The sequence below is a fragment of the Somniosus microcephalus genome, chromosome 9, assembly GCF_052327205.1.
Source record: "Somniosus microcephalus isolate GS21.2 chromosome 9, FLI_Smic_1.0, whole genome shotgun sequence".
NCBI lineage: Eukaryota > Metazoa > Chordata > Chondrichthyes > Squaliformes > Somniosidae > Somniosus > Somniosus microcephalus.
The window spans coordinates 92028499-92050266 of NC_140995.1; the positions used below are offsets into that span (position 1 = coordinate 92028499).

The window sequence follows — 21768 nt, forward strand, 5'->3', positions numbered from 1 at the left end:
GCAAAATAGAAGCGCATGGTATTAAAGGGACGGTGGTAACTTAGGTATGAAATTGGCTGAGGGATAGGAGGCAGAGAGTTGTGGTGAACAGATGTTGTCCCGACAGGAGAGAAGTATGCAGTGGGGACCTCCAGAGATTGGTATTGGACCATTGCTTTTCTTGTTATATATAAATGACCTGGACTTGGGTATAGGGAGTACAATTTTGAAGTTTGCGGATGATACAAAACAATGCAACGTCGTAAATAGTTAGCAGGATAGTAGCAGACTTCAGGAGGACATAGATAGACGGACTGGTGAAATGGGCAGACACATGGCAGATGCAATTTAATGCGGATAAGTGTGAAGTGATGCACTTTGGGAGAAACAACACGCAGAGGCAGTATAATCTAGAAGCGCAATATTTTGAGAGGGAGTGCAAGAAGAGAGGGATCTGGTGGTACATATTCACAAACCTTTGAAGATGGCAGGACAAGTTGATAAGGTGGTTAAGAAAGCGTATGGGATACTTGGCTTTATAAATAGGGGCATTGAACACAAAAGAAAGGAGGTCATGCTAAACCTTTATAAAATCTCTGGTTAGGCCTCAACTGGAGTATTGTGTACAATTCTGGGCACCACACTTTAGGAAGGATGTCAAGACCCTGGAAAGAATACAGAAGAGGTTTACCTGGATTATACCAAGGCTGATGGAATTCAGTTATGTAGAGATACTGGAGAAGCAGGGATTATTCTCCTTAGAGCAGAGAAGGTTAAGGGGAGACCTAATAGAGGTATTCAAAACTATGAGGGGTTTGATAGAGCAAGTAGGGAGAAAATATTTCCTCTGGCAAGTGGGTCAGTAACTAGAGATCATAGATTTAAAATAATTGGTAAAAGAAGTAGAGGGGAAATGAGTAAGTTCTTCACAGAGGGTTGTTAAGATCTAGAATGGACTCCCTGAAAGGGTGGTGGGATCAGATTCCATAGGAACTTTCAAAAGGCAATTGGACATGTACTTGAAGAGGAATAATTTGCAAGGTTATGGGGAAAAAACTGAGGTATGGGACTAAATTGGACAGCCCTTTCAAAGAGCCGGCACAGGTATGACGGGTGGAATAGCCTCCTTCTATGCTATAAGATTCTATAATTGTATGATTTAGCATATATGTAATCTGTGTTGTAGCTTCACCAGGTTGGCACCTCATTTTCAGGTACGGCTGGTGCTGCTACTGACATGCTCTTCTATACGCCTCATTAAACCAGGCTTGGTCCCCTGACTTGATGATAATGGTAGAGTGAGGGATATGCTGGGCTATGAAGTTATAGATTGTGGTGGAACACAATTCTGCTGCTGCTGATGGCCCACAGCTCCTCATGGATGCCCAGATTTGAGCTGCTGATTTGTTCTGAATCTATCCCATTTAGCACAGTGGTAGTGCCACATAACACGATGGAGGGTGTCCTAGGTGTGATTATACAGGTCACTAGTTAGACCACGTAGAATCCTAGAATGATACAGCACAGGAGGCCATTCAGCCCATCATGCCTGTGCCAGCTCTTTGCAAGAGCTATACAATTAGACCCACTCTCCTGCTCTTTTCACATAGGCCTGTAAATGTTTCCACTTCAAGTATTTATCCAATTCACTTTTGAAAGTTATTATTGAACATGCCTCCACCACCCTTTCAGGCAGTACATTCCAGATCATAACAACTTGCTGCGTAATTTTTTTTTCATGTTGTCTCTGGTTCTTTTGTCAATTATCTTAAATCTGTGTCCTCTGGTTACCGACCCTTCTGCCACATGAAAGTTTCTCCTTATTTACTCTATCAAATCTCTTTCCGTAAATGCTGCCTGATTTGCTGAGTGTTTCCAGCATTTTATATCAGATTTCCAGCATCTGCAGTATTTTGTTTTTGAATCAGCAGAGTGATAGTAGGAATCAGCAATGGTGCCGTCAGACAACAGCTGCACATCGCTGAGTTCTTCACCAATGCTAAATTCAAGTTGACGTGTGGGCCCCTTCAAAAATGTGATCCCATGAATGGGCGATGCAAGATCATGCGGGGTGCTGTAGCCATTTCTCTGAGGCTGAATTTGACAAATCCAGAGCATTGACTATTTTCCATAATTTGAGCTGCAAGGTTGGTTTAGTGAGGCACACTTCATTCAATGTGAACAGGTGAGGATGACGTCATTTCAAGTGACATCATTAGCAGAGCCGTAGATTTTTAGCATGTGTTGAGAATGACATCACCGAGTGACCCGGCTCATGCGCAGGATGACACCGGGGGTCGACCGAAAAGCAGAAGTACCTACACTGTCGCTAATCACACCGTCATACTAAACACTCTGAGTGAGAGATGCGGTGACTGATGGGTCATTGTGTGTGGGTCATGGATTTTTAACAAGTTTATTGGGTAGAAAGTGTAGGGATGGGTCACCTTTTACATTACTGAGAGAATATTGACAGTGTCATGACTTCCGGATTTAATCAAGTCCAATGATGTCACTTGCCGCACACGCGCCAGGCTTTCCCAGAAATCAACGTGCTGCTGTTCATGGTCAAGAGCGTGATCCAGGTCTGGGGAGGAGGAGAGGAAGAACGTGGTGCAGGTGTATAGGGGGTGTGGGAGGGAGGGAAGAAAGTGATCCAGGTCTAATAGCGGGAGGAGAACGTGATCCGTCTTCTCATCTGGATCACATTCTACCCCTCATCCCTCACCTTTAGACATGGAATACATTCTCCAGCCCCGCATCTGTTCTCTCCGTGCTCACTCCCCACAAGCTCCTGACCTTGCCCCCTCCCATCTCCTCCATCCCTCCCTCCTCCCGATTTCCACTCTCACCATGCCTTCCAATCCCCTCTCTCCCACTCCCCTCCAGACCCCTCTCTCCCTCCCCCCTCCGGTCCCCTTCCGGTCCCCTCTCTCCCTCCGGGAGAAAACAAAGAGTAGGTATAAACGGGTCTTTTTCAGGATGGCAGGCTGTGACTAGTGGGGTACCGCAAGGATCGGTGCTTGGGCCCCAGCTATTCACAATCTATATCAATGATTTGGATGAGGGGACTAAATGTAACATTTCCAAATTTGCTGATGACACAAAGCTAGGTGGCAGTGTCAGTTGCGAAGAGGACGTGAAGAGGCTTCAAGGGGATCTCGATAGGCTCAGTGAGTGGGCGAGAACATGGCAGATGGAATATAATGTGGATAAATGTGAAGTTATCCACTTTGGTAGAAAAAACAGAAAGGCAGAGTATTTCCTAAATGGTGAAATATTGGGGAATGCAGATGCTCAAAGGCACCTGGGTGTCCTTGTACATGAGTCACTGAAAGTGAATGTGCAGGTGCAGCAAGCCATTAGGAAGACAAATGGTATGCTGGCCTTCATTACAAGAGGATTTGAGTACAAGAGTAAAGAAGTCTTACTCCAATTATATAGGGCCTTGGTGAGACCACACCTGGATTACTGTGTACAATTTTAGTCTCCTTACCTAAGGAAGGATATACTTGCCATAGAGGGAGTGCAACGAAGGTTCACAAGATTCATTCCTGGGATGGCGGGACTGTCGTATGAGAAGAGATTGAGTAAACTAGGCCTGTATTCTCTTGAATTCAGAAGAATGAGAAGGGATCTCATTGAAGCATACAAAATTATTACAGGGCTTGATAGGATGGATGCTGGGAAAATGTTTCCCTTAGCTGGGGAGTCTAGAACCAAGGGCCACAGCCAAAAGATAAAGGGTAGGCCATTCAGGACTGAGATGAGAAGAAATTTCTTCACACAGAGGGTGGTGAATCTTTGGAATTCTCTACCCCAGAGGACTGTGGAGGCTCAGTCATTGGGTATATTCAAAACAGAAGTTGATAGATTTCTAACTAGTAAGGGCATCAAGGGATATGGCGATAACGCCGGTGAATGGAGTTGAGGCAGAAGATCAGCCATGATCTCATTGAATGGCGGAGCAGGCTCGAAGGGCCGAATGGCCTACTCCTGCTCCTATTTCTTATGTTCTTATGTTCCCTCTCTGCCTCCGTTCCCCCTCTCCCACCCATCCGATTCCCTCGCTCCCTCCCTCCTCCGGTCCCCCTCACCGCCACCCCCGACCCTCGGTCCCCTCTCTCCCTCCACACTCCGGTCCCCTCTCTCCCACCCACTCTCCGGTCCTCTCTCTCCCTCCCCCACTCCGGTTCCCTCTCTCCCTCCCCCACTCCGGACCCCTCTAACCCACCCTCTCCGGTCTCCCCTCTCCCACCCTCTCTCCGGTCCCCTTTCTCCCTTCCCCCTCCGCCCCTTCTCCCATCCCCTCTCTCCCACGCCCTCTCTGGTTCCCCCTCTCCCCCACCCCATCCCCCCCACCCGAGTCCTCTCTCTCCCACCCCCCAGCCACCCCCAGTCTCCTTTCTCCCTCCCCCATCTGGTCCCCTCTCAACCGTAACATGCGGTGCGCATGTGCGGCTCCAGTGAGGGGCCGGACGGTGTTTAGGCTTGACCCCAGATGCCGTGCCATCAATCACAGCGGAGACTTTGCACGTGTTATAAAGTGCTGGAGAGGCTCCTACTCCACAGACTAGCCCCCATCATCGAGCCAACCATCCCTAAGGAGTAAGCGGGCTTCCGCAGCAGCCGCATCTGCTGCAACCAAGTGGTAGCTTTAACAACACACATCGAAGCAGGCTTCCAGCGCCAGCTCAAGACCGCCGTAGCACTCGTGGATCTATCAGCAGCATATGACACAGTATGGAAGCATGGACTGCTTTTCAAGCTCTCCACCATTTTACCCTGCAGAACAATGATCCATCTTTTCAACTCCATGCTTAGCAACCGACGCTTTTGTGTGTACACTGGCACCCAGAAGTGCAGATATAAGACATTGAACAAGGGATTCCCACAGGGTTCTGTCCTAGCACCCATGTTATTCAACATTTACATCAGTGACCTGCCCGAAACAGAGTCCTGCAAGTTCATATATGCTGATGACATTGCCTTGGCCACGCAAAACATGAATCTATCCATCACCGAGGAGACCCGGACCAGTGATTTGCTGAGGATGGAGGCCTACTTCCGCTGATGGCAACTTCGGCCAAACCCGCAAAAGACCATCACCTCAACATTTCACCTCAACACCCATCAAGCAAACCAAGCTTTGAAAGTCTCCTTTTGCGGCGCAGAGGTAATCCATGCCAAAACCCCTCCTATTTAGGAGTCAAGCTCGATTGCACCCTGTCATAGAGACAACATCTCCAGAACCTTGGGAAGAAACTAAAGAGTAGTCAACTTGATCCAGAAACTCGCTGGATTCAAATGAGGAACAGACGCTCAAACCTTCCATACGGCAGCACTAGCCCTGGTGTACTCTACAGTGGAGTACTGCTCTCCGGCATTGCTATCAAGCCCACGTCAAATCCATTGATGTCCAGCTGAATTACGTAGAAACATAGGAGCAGGAGTAGGCCATTTGGCCCCTCAAGCCTACTCCGCCATTTAATGAGATCATGGCTGATCATCCAAATTCAGTACCCTGTCCCTGCCTTCTCCCCATATCCCTTGATCCCTTTTGCCTTAAGAAATATATCCAACTCCTTCTTGAATATATTTAATGAATTGGCCTCAACTGCCCTGTGTGGCAGAGAATTCCACAGGTTCACCACTCTCTGGGTGAAGAAATTCCTCCTCATCTCTGTCCTAAATGGCTTACCCCTTATCTTCAGACTGTGACCCCTGGCTCTGGACTCCCGCGCCATTGGGAACATCCTTCCTGCATTTAGTCTGTTTAGTCCTGTTAGAATTTTATAAGTTTCAATGAGATCCCCTCTCATTCTTCTAAACTCCAGCGAATATAAGCACAATCGATCCAATCTCTCCTCATACGTCATTCCTGCCATCCCAGGTTATCAGTCTGGTGAATCTTCGCTGCACTCCATCCATGGCAAGAACATCCTTCCTCAGATAAGGCGACCAAAACTGCACACAATACTCAAGGTGTGGTCTCACCAAGGCCCTGTACAACTGCAGCAAGACATCCTTGCTCCTGTACTCGAATCCTCTCGCTATGAAGGCCCACATACCATTTGCCTTCTTAACCGCCTGCTGCACCTGCATGCTTACCTTCAGCGACTGGTGCACAAGGACACCCAGGTCTCATTGCAGTTCCCCTTCTCCCAATCTATTGCCATTCAGATAATAATCTGCCTTCCTGTTTTTGCCACCAAAGTGGATAGCCTAGCATTTATCCACATTTTATACTGCATCTGCTATGCATCTGCCCAATCACCCAACCTGTCCAAATCATACTGAAGTTTCTCAGCATCTTCCTCACAGCACACACGCCCACCTAGCTTTGTGTGATCTGCAAACTTGGAGATATTACATCTAGTTCTCTCGTCTAGATCATTAATATATATTGTGAATAGCTGGGGTCCTAGCGCCGATCCCTGCGGTACCCCACTAGTCACTGCCTGCCACTCAGAAAAAGACCCGTTTATTCCAACTCTTTGCTTCCTGTCTGCCAACCAGTTCTCCATCCAAGTCAGTACCTTACCCCCAATCCCATGTGCTTTAACTTTACACGCTAATCTCTTATGCGGGGTCTTATCAAAAGCCTTCTGAAAGTCCAAATACACCACATCCACTGGTTCTCCCTTATCTATTCTACCAGTTACATCCTCAAAAAATTCCAGTAGATTAGTCAAGCACAATTTACCTTTTGTAAATCCATGTTGACTTTGTCCGATCCTGTCACTGTTTTCCAAGTGCTCTGCTGTTACATCTTTTATAATGGACTCTAGCATTTTCCCCACTACCGATGTTAGGCTTACCAATTTTCTCTCTACAACCTTTTTTAAATAGTGGGGTTACATTAGCTACCCAACAATCCATGGGAACTGTGCCAGAGTCTATAGAATTTTGGAAGCTGACCAGCAATGCATCTACTATTTCTAGGGCCACTTCCTTAAGTACCCTAGGATGTAGATTATCAGGCCCTGGGGATTTATCGGCCTTCAATCCCATCAATTTCCCTAACACCATTTCCCTACAAATACTGATTTCATTCAGTTCCTCCCTCTCATTAGACCTTATGTTCCCCGATATCTCTGGGAGGTTATTTGTGTCCTCCTTTGTGAAGACAGAACCAAAGTATGTATTTAATTGGTTTGCCATTTCTTTGTTCCCCATTATAAATTCCCCTGGTTCTGACTTCAAGGGACCTACGCTTGACTTCACCAATCTTTTTCTCTTCACATATCTATAAAAGCTTTTACAGTCAGTTTTTATGTTCCCTGCAAGCTTACTCTCATACTTTATTTTCCCCCTCTTAATTAATCCTTTTGTCCTCCTTTGCTGAATCCTAAACTGCTCCCAATCCTCAGGTTTGCTGCTTTTTCTGGCCAATTTATATGTCCTCTCCTTGGATCTTATGCTATCCCTAATTTCCCTTGTTAGCCACGGTTGCGCCACCTTTTTTGTTTTATTTTTATGCCAGACAGGGATGAACAAATTCTGTAGTTCATCCATGCGATCTTTAAATGTTTGCCATTGCCTATCCACCATCAACCCTTTAAGTAACATTCCCCAATCCATCCTAGCCAACTCGCACCTCATATCATCGTAGTTTCCTTTATTTAAATTCAGGACCCTAGTCTCTGAGTCAACTACTTCACTCTCTGTGGTAAACCACTTTTATCGTTCACTATCGTTACACTATGGTTATCACTGTTTATATCGTTACACTATGGTTATCACTGTTTACACTGTTGTATCACTACACAAGGTCACATCTTGCCACGCTGTTATACCTGGGCTGACCACAGCTGACTCCGCCCATGGCTCCGCCTGCTTGCCCAGGTATAAAGGTGGTCGACTGGCTGGTATTCCTCCTTGTTGGATCCGATCACCCACGAGGGTGGGCTCTGTTATTTAGCCAATAAAAACCTATAGTTACTAACTTAACTCGTCGCTTTTCATGAACTGAATTGATAGGTATATCAATTTTATTGGCTAAATTTTGAAATGTCTACAACGGAGCAGCCAACGACCAGTCAGACGTACAGCCCCAGCCAAACGGCCATCTACAACAGCCCCAGCAGCCGGCCTGGCTACGAGCCCTCCAGCCGCCGTACCTGGATCTAAACCCACAGGCTGCGAATTCAGCCCTCGACTTCGAACACTGGCTGAGCTGCTTCGAAGCTTACCTGGGAGAATCCGGCGTGCCTCCGGCATCCAAACTAAGAGTTCTGACCGCTCAGGTGAGCCCTAAAGTATTTGCACTCATCCGGGACATTGCCACATACGAGGACGCCCTCAACCTGCTAAAAGAACAGTATCGGAGCCCTGTAAACTCAATGTACGCCAGGCATCTCCTAAGAACCCGCTCGCAATAGCCAGGAGAGTCGGTTGATGATTTCTTACGGGCGCTGCAAATACTCGGCAGGGACTGTGACTTTAAAGCCGTAACAGCTGCAGAACATACAGATGGAAACATCCGAGATGCCTTTGTGAAAGGCCTTCGGTCAGACTACTCACGGCAAAGACTGCTGGAATCAAAGGACCTCGACCTGAAAACAGCTGCTATCCTCGCTCGCTCCTTGGAAGTGGCCCATCGGGACCTCGAGGCGTACTCCAGGTACTGTGCTGCGCGACCCTGGGACTCGGGCCCGACCCCAGCCGCAATACCCCTCGCACCGCCGCCTCTGGGACCTACCACAGCATCGGTGTCCCGGAACCGATCGGGACCGCCACCCCCGGTACCGGCTGCGACATCGGAGCCCCGCGATCGGGCCGCCGGCTGCTTTTTCTGTGGCCAGGCGAAACACCCGAGGGCGCGCTGCCCTGCAAGAAACGCGACCTGCTCCGACTGCCACAAGAAAGGCCACTTCGCGAAGGCCTGCAGGGGGAAAGCCACAGACGCCAGCAGTGCCTCATGCGAGTTGTGGGGGCGGCCATCTTTCATCAAGGCCACAGATGCCAGTATCCCCTCGTGTGAGTCATGGGGGCGGCCATCTTTGATCAAGGCCACCGACGCCAGCAGTGCCTCATGTGAGTTGTGGGGGCGGCCATCTTCTCCGCCATTTTATTCAACGTCGTGGGCGCCGCCATTTTGTTCACCACACTCGACCGCCACCTTGTCTCCAGACCTGACCACCGCCTCACCCGCAGACTACAGCAGCTCGCTCAGCCATACACTAGCCTCCATCACACTTGACCAAGCTCGCCCACATCACCTGTCCAAGTCCATGATGGACATCAAAGTAAACGGCCACGTCACGACCTGCCTGTTCGACAGCGGAAGCACGGAGAGTTTCATCCATCCAGACACGGTGAGCCACTACTCCCTCACTGTCCGGCCAACGCGCAACCGGATCTCGATGGCGTCGAGGTCGCATTCTACAGACATCAGCGGCTACTGTGTTGTGACCCTGTCGGTTAGGGGCACGGAGTATAAAAATTTTAAACTTCTCGTCCTGCCCCAGCTCTGCGCTGCCGTCCTACTAGGGCTGGATTTCCAATCCCACCTTCAAAGTGTCACTTTGGCATACGGTGGACCCCTCCCCCCACTCACAGTCTACAACCAGCAGCTTTTAAACCGCCCACCGCGTACCACCTGCGGCCTATCCACCCTCAAGGTCCCGCCCCCCTCCCTGTTCGCTAACCTCACCCGCGACTGTAAACCCGTCGCTACCAAGAGCAGGCGGTACAGCGCCGGGGACAGAGCTTTTATTAGCTCTGAAGTGCAGCGTCTCCTGAAGGAGGGCATCATCGAGGGGAGCACCAGCCCCTGGCGTGCCCAGGTCGTAGTCGCTAAGACCGGCAATAAAAACCGCCTGGTCATCGACTACAGCCAAACCATAAACCGGTACACCCAGCTGGACGCATACCCCCTTCCCCGCATATCTGATATGGTCAATCAGATTGCACAGTACCGGGTATTCTCTACCATCGACCTTAAGTCGGCCTATCACCAACTCCCTATCCGCCCTGAGGACCGCCAGTATACCGCCTTCGAGGCGAATGGCCGCCTCTACCACTTCCTTAGGGTTCCCTTCGGCGTCACCAACGGGGTTTCGGTCTTCCAAAGGGAGATGGACCGGATGGTTGACCAGAACGGGCTGCATGCCACATTCCCTTATCTAGATAACGTCACCATCTGCGGCCGCGACCGGCAGGACCATGATGTTAATCTGGAGAGATTCCTCCGTACGGCCCAACGGCTGAACCTCACCTACAATAAGGAGAAATGTGTGTTTAACACCTCGCGTCTTGCCATCCTCGGCTGCGTAGTAGAGAACGGAGTCATCGGCCCCGACCCCGAAAGAATGCGCCCCCTCATGGAGCTTCCCCTCCCCCACTGTCCAAAGGCGCTGAAGACAACCCTGGGGCTCTTCGCCTACTATGCCCAATGGGTGCCCAATTATGCGGACAAAGCCAGACCCCTCATGAAGTCCACCTCCTTCCCCCTGACGGCAGAAGCATGCGCAGCCTTCTCCCTCATAAAGGGAGACATTGCTAAGGCCACAATGCACGCGGTGGATGAGTCTATCCCTTTCCAAGTGGAGAGCGATGCATCCGACTTCGCCCTAGCTGCAACCCTTAACCAGGCGGGGAGATTGTGGCCTTCTTCTCAAGGACCCTCCAGGGCCCTGAGATCCGACACTCTTCGGTCGAGAAGGAGGCCCAGGCGATCGTGGAGGCAGTACGACGCTGGAGGCATTACCTGGCAGGCAAACGATTTACCCTCCTCACCGACCAGCGCTCAGTTGCTTTTATGTTTAATAACAAGCTGAGGGGCAAAATCAAGAACGACAAGATCTTGAGGTGGAGAATCGAGCTCTCCACCTACGATTATGATATCTTGTACCGGCCTGGTAAACTGAACGAACCCCCAGATGCTCTATCACGAAGTACATGCGCCAACGCGCAAATCGATAGACTGCAGACCCTCCACAACGACCTCTGCCACCCCGGGGTCACCAGACTTTACCACTTCATTAAGGCCCGCAAACTGCCCTACTCCATCGAGGAGGTCAGGACCATGACCAGGAACTGCCAAACCTGTGCCGAATGCAAACCGCATTTCTTTAGGCCGGACAGAGCAAGCCTGATCAAGGCCACCCGCCCCTTCGAGCGCTTGAGCATCGATTTTAAGGGGCCCCTCCCGTCCTCTGACCGTAATGTGTACTTCCTCAACATTATTGATGAGTACTCCCGTTTCCCCTTTGCCTTCCCCTGCCCAGACATGACCAGTACCACGGTCATCAAATGCCTGAACGACCTCTTCGCCTTGTTCGGGTTCCCGAACTATATACATAGCGACCGGGGCTCATCCTTCATGAGCGAGGAACTTCGCCAGTTCCTACTAGCGAGAGGTATTGCTGCAAGCAGGACCACCAGCTACAACCCCCGAGGGAACGGCCAGGTGGAAAGAGAGAACGCGACTGTCGGGAAGGCCGTTCTCTTAGCCTTAAAGTCTAAGGGCCTCCCAACCTCTCGCTGGCAGGAAGTCCTCCCGGCAGCGCTGCATTCCATCCGGTCACTGCTTTGCACTGCCATTAACGCCACCCCCCATGAGCGAATGTTTGTTTTCCCCAGGAAGTCGACTACGGGAACCTCGCTACCAACATGGCTGACTTCTCCGGAGCCCGTCTTGCTGCGAAAGCACGTGAGGGCCCATAAAACAGACCCCCTGGTCGAGAGGGTGGACCTCCTGCACGCCAACCCCCAGTACGCCTATGTGGCATACCCAGGCGGGCGGGAGGACACAGTCTCCTTATGAGACCTTGCACCCTCGGGCACCCCTGAGACACCACCGTTACCCCCCACCACCCCCCCAAATCCAGCCCAGGTAGACAGCATGCCGGAACCCCACGAGCCTTCGCCGACCACGCAGACACCAGCATTAACATCGGATACTGCACCACCGCCGCCGCTGCTGCGCCGATCAGAAAGGCTTACGAGTCCTCCGGACAGACTGACATACCCGAACTGGTAGTACACTTCACCCCGCCGGACTCAAATTTAAACAAGGGGTGAATGTGGTAAACCACTTTTATCGTTCACTATCGTTACACTATGGTTATCACTGTTTATATCGTTACACTATGGTTATCACTGTTTACACTGTTGTATCACTACACAAGGTCACATCTTGCCACGCTGTTATACCTGGGCTGACCACAGCTGACTCCGCCCATGGCTCCGCCTGCTTGCCCAGGTATAAAGGTGGTCGACTGGCTGGTATTCCTCCTTGTTGGATCCGATCACCCACGAGGGTGGGCTCTGTTATTTAGCCAATAAAAACCTATAGTTACTAACTTAACTTGTCGCTTTTCATGAACTGAATTGATAGGTATATCACTCTCCATCTTAATGAAGAAGTCTATCATATTATGATCGCTCCTCCCCAAGGGGCCTCACACAACAAGATTGCTAATCAATCCTCTCTCATTACATAATCCCCAGTCTAAGATGGCCTGACCTCTAGTTGGTTCTTCGACATATTGGTCTAGGAAACCATCCCATATGCACTCTAGGAATTCCTCCTCCACAGTATTGTTACTAATTTGGTTAGCTCAATCTATATGTAGATTAAAGTCACCCATGATAACTGCTGTGCCCTTATTGCACGCATCTCTAATTTCCTGTTTAATGCCATCCCCAACCTCAGCATTACTGTTTGGGGGTCTGTATACAACTCCCACTAACATTTTCTGCCCCTTGGTATTTCTCAGCTCTACCCATACAGATTCCACATCATCAGGGCTAATATCCTTCCTTACTATTGTGTTAATCTCCTCTTTAACCAGCAATGCTACCCCACCTCCTTTTCCTTTTTGCCTGTCCTTCCTGAATATTGAATACCCCTGGATGTTGAATTCCCAGCCTTGGTCACCCTGGAGCCATGTCTCCGTAATCACAATTATATCATATCCGTTTACATCTATTTGCGCAGCTAATTCATCCACCTTATTATGAATGTTCCTCGCATTAAGACACAAAGCCTTCAGGCTTGTTTTTTTAACACTCGTAGTCCTTTTAGAATTATTATTTACTGTGGCCGTTTGATTTACACACTAGATTTCTCTGCCATCCACTTTTGCTTTTCTCCTTCCTGTCTTTTGCTTCTATCCTTGCTTCCCTTTCCTCTATCTCCCTGCACAGGTTCCCAACCCCCTGCCATTTCTACAATGAGAATTATCACCAGTACGCTTTTATCGACACCAACACCTTGGCTGCCCATGCTTGCAAACATCGCACCACCACACCTACACCGCGAATATGCAGTCTCCAGACAATATAGCCACTACACCAGCAAAGATATGCCGATCCAGGCCAACTTGAACAACCTACCACCAACCCGTCTCAAATCTAGGCCATTTTGGACCATTGCTGAAGCCCTTCAGCGATCTCTCCTCAGCCTTGATGACCGATGGCGAAATGCTTGGAAGAACTGCAACATACGGAATGGATTCCTTATAGAGGACCTCACAGTAACAGTGGACAACCATCAACTGCCTCAGAACTAGTCATGGTAGATGCTGCCACCTTCTCCATTGATGGAAGATTAAAGCATCCCCTTCATGCAACTGTGGAGCTCCTAATCAGACCCTGGAGCACATCATTGAGCACTGCCCTCAGAGGAAATTTGCAGGCAGCCTACAAGATATCCACACTTACACCAGAAGTTTTGGCTGGATATCCGACTTAGATATTAACATTTGATTTGCTACTACCATATGAAAGAAAGATGGCAGAGTGAGGATGGGAGAGTTATCTTACACTATCCTTGCGCACCTCCTGATATTAGATTCAGAGTAGTTTTGCTGGAGGGCTGGCAGCGGAAACCCATCTGATGTCTTAGCCCCAGTTAGTGTACGGCCTGTCCAGAATAGGAAAATATGGGGACAAATACATAACTGATATCAGAAGTTGCACTGATCAAACTGTTACTTTTAGTTTGCTTCCTTCAAACTGAAGATAAATTCCCTGAACTATCTAGTAACAGGGACTGTGACACAGTGATCCCCAGTTCTTTTGCCTCTGTAAACTGCGTTCGGCTGCAGTCTAAGCTGACGGGTGGAAATCTCTCTGCAGGCTCCAATGGTCCACGATGAAGCACATAGGGTGCGCAGCAAAAAACTGCCCCTGGTTCAGGAAAACTTGACAAAGGGTAAAAAATATCGCCAACAGCCAAGCCCCAGTCCGTCATTTTCCGCTCACTAACATTAATAACTGGAAACGTACAATTTGGCAATACGCGCTTTCATCTAGTGCCGGAGGACAGAAGCGGAATGTATACCCTTAAACTGCATGGCTGGCCCACAGGATGGAGAAATAACCTTGGTGCTCCTCTGAGGTTTGGATTAATACACACTGGGGTAATCATTGTTCTGGTCGCCATGTGCAATGACATTGTAAATGCCGTCTTAAAGATTTCCTCTGGCAGGCATTTCTAGCAAAATTGTAAATGCAAAAGAACTTGTTTGTGATTTCACTAATAATATCAATCAGATTAAATCTTCATATGTGCAACGTCGCTACACATAGCAACGGTGCAATTCCTACTCCATTGTAATGCTGTTTCCAGGTGTCGGCGGTTTGGACTTTCAACAGAATGATTCTTGGAAGTTTTTATGGCACCGCACACCTCCCCTCTGCGGCTTCTCTCCGTGGCTATGTAGTTAATACAAGTATCAAATCGTAAGGAATTTACAAGTCGTTTTTGTACATGCTAAAGGAATATAAGATGTAAATATTTTGCAAATTGAGAAAGGTCCTTCAGTACCCAAAGGGAGACAAAGCCTTTCCACATCGCGCTTAGAATAGGGTCAACATCTTTCAATGGAACTGTGCCTGGATGTCTTGTCACGGGTTTTGTTTTAAAAGCGGAACCACGAGACAGAAAGATTCCCGGTAAAAGCACATTTGGCGCTCGTATTCAAATGATCGATATTTCCTTTTGTTATTCCAAATTTGCGGCTGTAATTTGCACACTGCAATTGGCACATGATTAATCTGCTTTGCTCGAAGTCGAGTCTAATTCCCAGAGCTCAAATGTTCATCCTGTATCTAACAGACAAGCAAGCTGCACTATACAAACTAATCAATCGGGGTGGGGGGTGATAAATCGAGACAGTCGATTGCAATCGTCCAATCGACATTACCATCACGAAAGGTGATGAAAATAGTTTTTCCCCTCCCCAAATAGTTATTACATTTCCCACGATTTAGATCATCAACAAACACTGATACCCTAACTGCCTCCTCCTACCACAGTGTTACTACTTGCACTTGCCTGCCTACGACCAAGCTTTGATTTGAAGTGTGTTTTTGAACGATTTGGTCTTTCATGGCCACCGTCACATTTACAGTAGCACGCATAAGTTGAAGCATTGCAGGAAGAAAAGTTTGTGCAGCCCGTGAAAGTGAAGCTTTGCTTTGTGGAAGGTCGCAGGCTGCCGGGGCTTGGGCCGCGCGCCCATCCGCCTGGGCTCAGATTCGGATTTGGAACAGGCGGCGCCCAGGGCCCGGGCCGTTCCATTCGATCCATTGTCTCTCGCCATGCTCGAGCCGCTCGCTCGCTGGCTGCAGGTGCTGCTGCTGCGAGGCACGGAGTTGCTGTCCGGAGGCGGTCTCTCTGATCCCGCTCTCGTTATTTTGCCCTCGATCGCTCTCAGCCTGCTGGTAGGTGTGGCGGTGCTGGTGGTTGTTGTTTTTGTGCAGCAGAGTCGAGGCCATGCTGCCTCCGTTGCTGCGAGCAGGGCCCTGGCGATCGAGGAGTATTTGCTGCTGGAGGAAACCGCAACGACTTGGAAGAAACCCAAGCAGCACGAAGAGCCGAAGAAGAAAAAGAGAAAGGAGAAGGTGAAGGTAAAACTGAAGGGAAGGAAGGGGGGGAAGGTGGAGGAGATTAGAGAACGGTGTGCAACGGGTGGAGCTGGGCATTTTCAAAACGCCAATTGAGCTTCATCTGAACAATACGCAATGGAGTGTGGCGTCTGCACTGGACCGTTACTTCAGCATCTCATGACTGGGCAAAAATCAGGGCAATAACAAAACAAATCCAGTATTGTCAATCTGTGATGATGGAACTTTCACAAATTGGGCCGATGGTAAATAGAACGGACATTGTTAATAAATACAATCAGCCGTTAACAATAAGAGTGGAGTCCAGTGCATTACAGGAATACGCAGTCTGTTCTTCCTCCGTTATATTTATCTGGAAGAACACCGTGGTTGAAGCGTGCATGGCGCGATCGGGTTTGCATATAACGGCCTTAATGACATACTACGTTGAGTGAACCATATTTATCTTTAAGTATGAGGTTGGTTCTCCAAAAAAAAGTTTCTTACCCTATAAGTGCACGCGTACCTATGGAACTACTGCCCTGCTCCTTTTTATTCGGACTGGGATTTACCATTGATGAGGTTCCTGCACCTCAGCAGCCTTTAGCTATTTATTATATACAGGGTATATAATGATATACACTTGTACATGTGAGGGAAGGGACCCATCACACTCAGGATGACCGTGTTTGGAGACATTTTCACTTCTCGGTGGACAATTTGACCATCGTTAATGATCAATTTTACTCATATGGGGAAAAAAATCACATTTTCATTCTGGAACGAGCCAAAGTACGCCAGCGTCTATATGAATAGTTTACGCCAGAGAGCTGGCTCAAGTTGTTGCTGAGGCTAAATGTCAGTGCTAATTTTACCGGGTGCTATGTATTAACCAAGTAAGTAATCGCGAATCCTCACTTCAAGCACAATAATGCAGCCCTTGGTGTGTCAGATTGTGGTAAATATATATTTCACTACTATAAAACTGTGCAAACTAATAAACAATTATTAGTTATGAAGAATCAGCACTTTGTATCGTGTGTGCCACTTGTTCACTGGACTGAACCGAAAATCCAAGCTCACCTGAGTTTCAGAGATTGACTCAAACTGAGTTAACTAAATCCCAGTTCTGACGAAGGGTCATCGACCTGAAACGTTAACTCTGTTTCTCTCTTCACAGATGCTGCCTGACCTGCTGAGTATTTCCAGCATTTTCTGTTTTTATTAACTTAATCGTTGCTGGGCTAGTTAGAATATGAAAACAATTTTATTTGTAATCCCATCCCAAATATATTATAAAGCAGCTCTATGATTTAATGATGGCTCTAACCTAGAGTTTTTAAATTAAAGTACTAGTTGAATGCCTATTTTAGTACTTTACAACAACACTTTTTTATAGTAAATTTTTGTACCCCTCAAACTAAGTCTTTTTCCATTTTGGCATTTAATATAGGTATCAACCACTCCCATGCCAGGCATATGATGGCTTACTACAGAGTAAAGTTTCATTTCCACTGCCCCAAAATTCTCATCAACTCCAGCTCATAAGAGCATCCATTACTGTAATGGTGTGAAGTTTTGCTACCATATGAGTGGTTGAGGTGAATAGCACAGATGTATTTAAGGGAAAACTAGAAAGTACATGAGGGAGAAAGCAATAGAAGGATATGTTGATAGGGTGAGATGGAGAAAATAGAGTGGGAGGAGGCACGTGTGGAGCATAAACACCAGTTGGGCCGACTGGCCTAATTCTGGTCTGTAAATTCTATGTCATTTTCTGGACTTTTGCACTAGGAACTGGACTAAGATAGTTTCAAACTTAGCTCACACAGGACTCCCACAGCTGGTAGAAAAAAGAGACTAATCCTTTTAACATGGATTGAACTTGGAACCTGGTTCCAGAGATGGGAGAACAATGTGCTAACCAATTGTGCAAACTAGTTGTTTCTTGTTTATAAATTATGATATTTTAAATAAGAGATAGGCTACTATGGTACTACATTAAATGCATGATGAGACGGCTGTGCTTTTAAGAGCTCTGATTTCAAAATTGCAGTCCTGTCATTAAAAAGTCTCTTTTTAAAACTTTAATAGATATATATTTGAACTCATAGTATTTAAATGGGGACTGATTATTAAATAGGTTTTAAGAATGGTTACTTTAATTATACATAGAGTTCTTTTATTATGGTCAGGAATTAGAATTAGACTGTAAAATCTTAAAAACAATGTGTGCATCTTGAAAAAGCTTAACTGTCCTTTGAAAGCTGCCCTTTTCCATTAATATATGCAACAAAGTGAGAAGAACGGAATGTAGGCATTTTTCTCTTGTTCCCAATGGACAAACCCCCATGTCCGCTTCAGTCTGATCTTCTGGCACTCAGACTTTTTCTTACATTTACAAAAGCAAAATACTGCGGATGCTGTAATTTGTTTTGTTTGGCGAGAATGGAGTAGCTTTGCTTCAGAGCAACGGAATAGTAGAGATTCAAATCGAATGTATGAGCCTAATTTGGCTCACATGTCTTTCTGTACTGGCCATGCAGTAATCATTTTGCAGATCCTTAGGTGTAAGCATATGTGCACATTAAGATTTGAAGTTACTCCTTGTAGACCAACAGAGAGAAGGGCAAATGCAGTGCCTCTAAAATCATCAGTTGACAATGTAAATAATTGCTTCCCCACTCACGCACACACACAGGTCATATGTCGTACTATCTCAGCCTCTAGCTACTTTTATCCACTACAAGATGAAACCATACGATTTTCTTTACAACCAACAACAACAACTTGTATTTATATAGTGCCTTTAACGTAGTAAAACATCCCAGGGTGCTTCACAGGAGTATTATAAGACAAAACATTTGACACCGAGACACATAAGGAGGAATTAGGGCAAGTGACCAAAAGCTTGGTCACAGAGATAGGTTTTAAGGAGCGTCTTAAAGGAGGAAAGAGAGGTAGAGAGGCGGAGAGGTTTAGGGAGGGAATTCCAGAGCTTAGGGCCGAGGCAACAGAAGACACGGCCGCCAATGGTTGAGCAATAATAATCAGGGATGCTCAAGAGGGCAAAATTAGAGGAGCGCAGACATCTCTGGAGGGTTGTGAGGCTGGAGGAGATTACAGATTAAGGGAGGGGCGAGGCCATGGAGGGATTTGAAAACAGGGATGAGAATTTTTAAATCGAGGTGTTGCTTAACCAGGAGCCAATATAGGTCAGCGAGCACAGGGGTGATGGGTGAACATGTCTTGGTGCGAGTTAGGACACAAGTACTCGAGTTTTGGATGACCTCAAGTTTACTTAGGGTAGAATGTGGGAGGCCAGCCAGGAGTGCGTTGGAACAGTCAAGTCTAGAGGTAACAAAGGCATGGATGAGGGTTTCAGCAGCGGATGAGCTGAGGCAAGGGCGGAGACGGGCGATGTTACGGAGGTGGAAATAGGCGGTCTCAGTTATGCCGCGGATATGTGGTCGGAAGCTCATTTCAGGGTTAAATATGACACCAAGGTTATGAACAGTATGGTTCAGCCTCAGATAGATGTTAGGGAGAGGGATGGAGTCACTGGCTAGGGATGGAATTTGTGGCGTGGGCCGAAAACAATGGCTTCGGATTTCACAATATTTAATTAGAAAAAAATTCTGCTCATCCATAACTGGATGTAGGACAAGCAGTCTGACAATTTAGAGACCGTGAAGGGGTCGAGAGAAGTGGTGGTGAGGTAGAGCTGGGTGTCGTCAGCGTACATGTGGAAACTGACGCTGTGTTTTAGGATGTTGTCGCCAAGGGGCCGCATGTAAATGAGAAATAGGAGGGGGCCAAGGATAGATCCTTGGGGGACACCTGAGGTAATGATGCAGGAGCGGGAAGAGAAGCCATTGCAGGTGATTCTCTGGCTACGATTGGATAGATTTAGAATGGAACCAGGCGAGTGCAGTCCCACCCAGCTGGATGATGTGGAGAGGCGTTGGAGGAGGATGGAGTGGTCAACCGGGTCAAAGGCTGTCAACCAGAGTTAATGGCGCCACCACATCATTTGTCCAATCTCTTTTACATTCTACACTGCTAAAAGCAATAATGTCTCACAATTGCCAATTTAAAAAAATAACTGAAAGGTTCTCAACTAGTATGCCTGTAAGAGAGAGACTCTTTTGTTCTTATGCAGCTGTTTCTCAACAATTTTATAGGAATGTTTTGCCTTGTGCTTAATTCCATTGTATCATAATGAGATCATGTACACAATCATTCTCCCGCCAACCCCCTCCACCCATAATGGGCCAGATTGTGCTTGAGCGGGCCCCGTTAGACTTTCCAGCACCCTTCAGCTCCAGACATTTTTGCTTTGTAACTTGCTGGAAGTGCAAGCTGATAATGAAGTGGCAAGGATAATGGGACATCTGGGACCTTCGTTAATGGCAGGACCAATCGTGTATCTTCTTAACCAATGAGATTTAAAGATTGGGAAAGAAACAGCGGAATGAAGGAGAAGGAGGGTGAATTAGAGTCAAACCAGGTACATTGAGAGGAAAAAGGGACAGAAAGGGGAAGTAAGAAAAAAAATGTAAAATTTTAAATTTGGCATTTTAAAAATCTCTAACAACGATTGACTACATGCAGGAATGAGATTTAACACTTGAAATTGTTTCTTTTCTGGGCCAGAGAAGTTGATTGACATTGTATTAATAATTATCACATTGTTAAAAAGGTACTTACACTCTTAATTACCAGACTTAACTTTCTGTGGTGAGTTTAACGGGCAATTAATGTGAAAATCCAGCAAGTTCTTAAAAATTGCGAGGCAAACAACAGAGAGACAGAAATCGACCAGCAAGTTCTCAACTCATGGTGTATCTCTTAATCCCCTGAACTTGCTGGCTGATTTGCACATTTATAACAGCATGTGTTGTTAACAGGCCATTATTTTTGCAGCCCAACATATTTTCAAATCAAACTTAAGATATAACTCAATTTGAGACCATCTATGATTTATACACTGGCTACTACTGATTGTAAAAAAGCCCATCAGCTACTGATAATTAAGTTCTACCTGCAACACCCAAGAGGAACCACCCAAATGGCATTTTATAAATGAAAGCCAGCATTCAGACAGTGATAGTCTCTCTGGAAGGAGGCGTACTGTACCAATGAAAAGAACAAATGGTTGTTTTTGACTCTTATAATCTTGGTGGTTTCTCAGTATACTGCTCTTACCATTGATTTCTTTCTAGAGAGTTTTGTCCTGATGTGACAGGTCTTGTTTTAACAGTACTGCCGTTGCTTCTCACTATAGTTTGAATGTGTGAATGACTAATGATCATGTGGATTATGCAGATAAATAGCAAAATGGCTTGCATGGGATCTTACAACGGTATCGCCTTTAAGATAAGAACAATTCTTTTTTCTTTATATATTATATGTCACATTTGATATTGAACTCTCTTGAGCCCTCAGAATATGCAGATCTCTTTCACATAAGGTTAGCAAAAAATATTTTCTCCAGTTTCCAGTGCTGAGTATTGTAGAGCTAGGGAAGTATACAGAACCATAGAATACTTCTTAATTTATAGTGTTCGTAGATAAAATCCTTTGAAAAGATTACATATAAACATTATTATGTGCATATCAAATGGAATGATAGCATAGTGGTTATGCTACTGGATTAGTAATCCAGAGACCTGGACTAATGATCCAGAGACATGAGTTCATAATCCCACCACGGCAGCTGGGGAATTTAAGTTCAGTTAATTAAATAAATCTGGAATAAAAAGCTAGTATCAGTAATGGTACTATCATGAAACTATCAGATTGTCATAAAACCCATTTGGTTCAATAATGTCCTTTAGGGAAGGAAATTTGCTGTCCTTACCTGGTCTGGCCACAGCAACTCTTAACTGCCCTCTGAAATGGCCTAGCAAACCACTCCGTTGTAATAAACTGCAACAAAAAACG

General features: G+C 46.8%; 1 protein-coding gene across 3 annotated transcripts in view; it reads left to right on the forward strand.

Moving 5' to 3' along the window:
* Window positions 1-15175: 15175 nt before the first annotated feature.
* Window positions 15176-21768, forward strand: part of LOC147112523 (uncharacterized) — a 100713-nt gene continuing 94120 nt past the window's right edge. The window contains exon 1 of one of the 3 annotated variants that reach the window (XM_085996851.1): window positions 15176-15840. In XM_085996851.1, coding sequence (XP_085852977.1) covers window positions 15538-15840 — 303 coding nt within the window. In that variant the 5' untranslated portion in view covers window positions 15176-15537. Of the gene's footprint in view, window positions 15847-21768 lie in introns of all 3 variants that reach the window. The other 2 variants (XM_085996852.1, XM_085996850.1) reach the window with 2 other exon arrangements.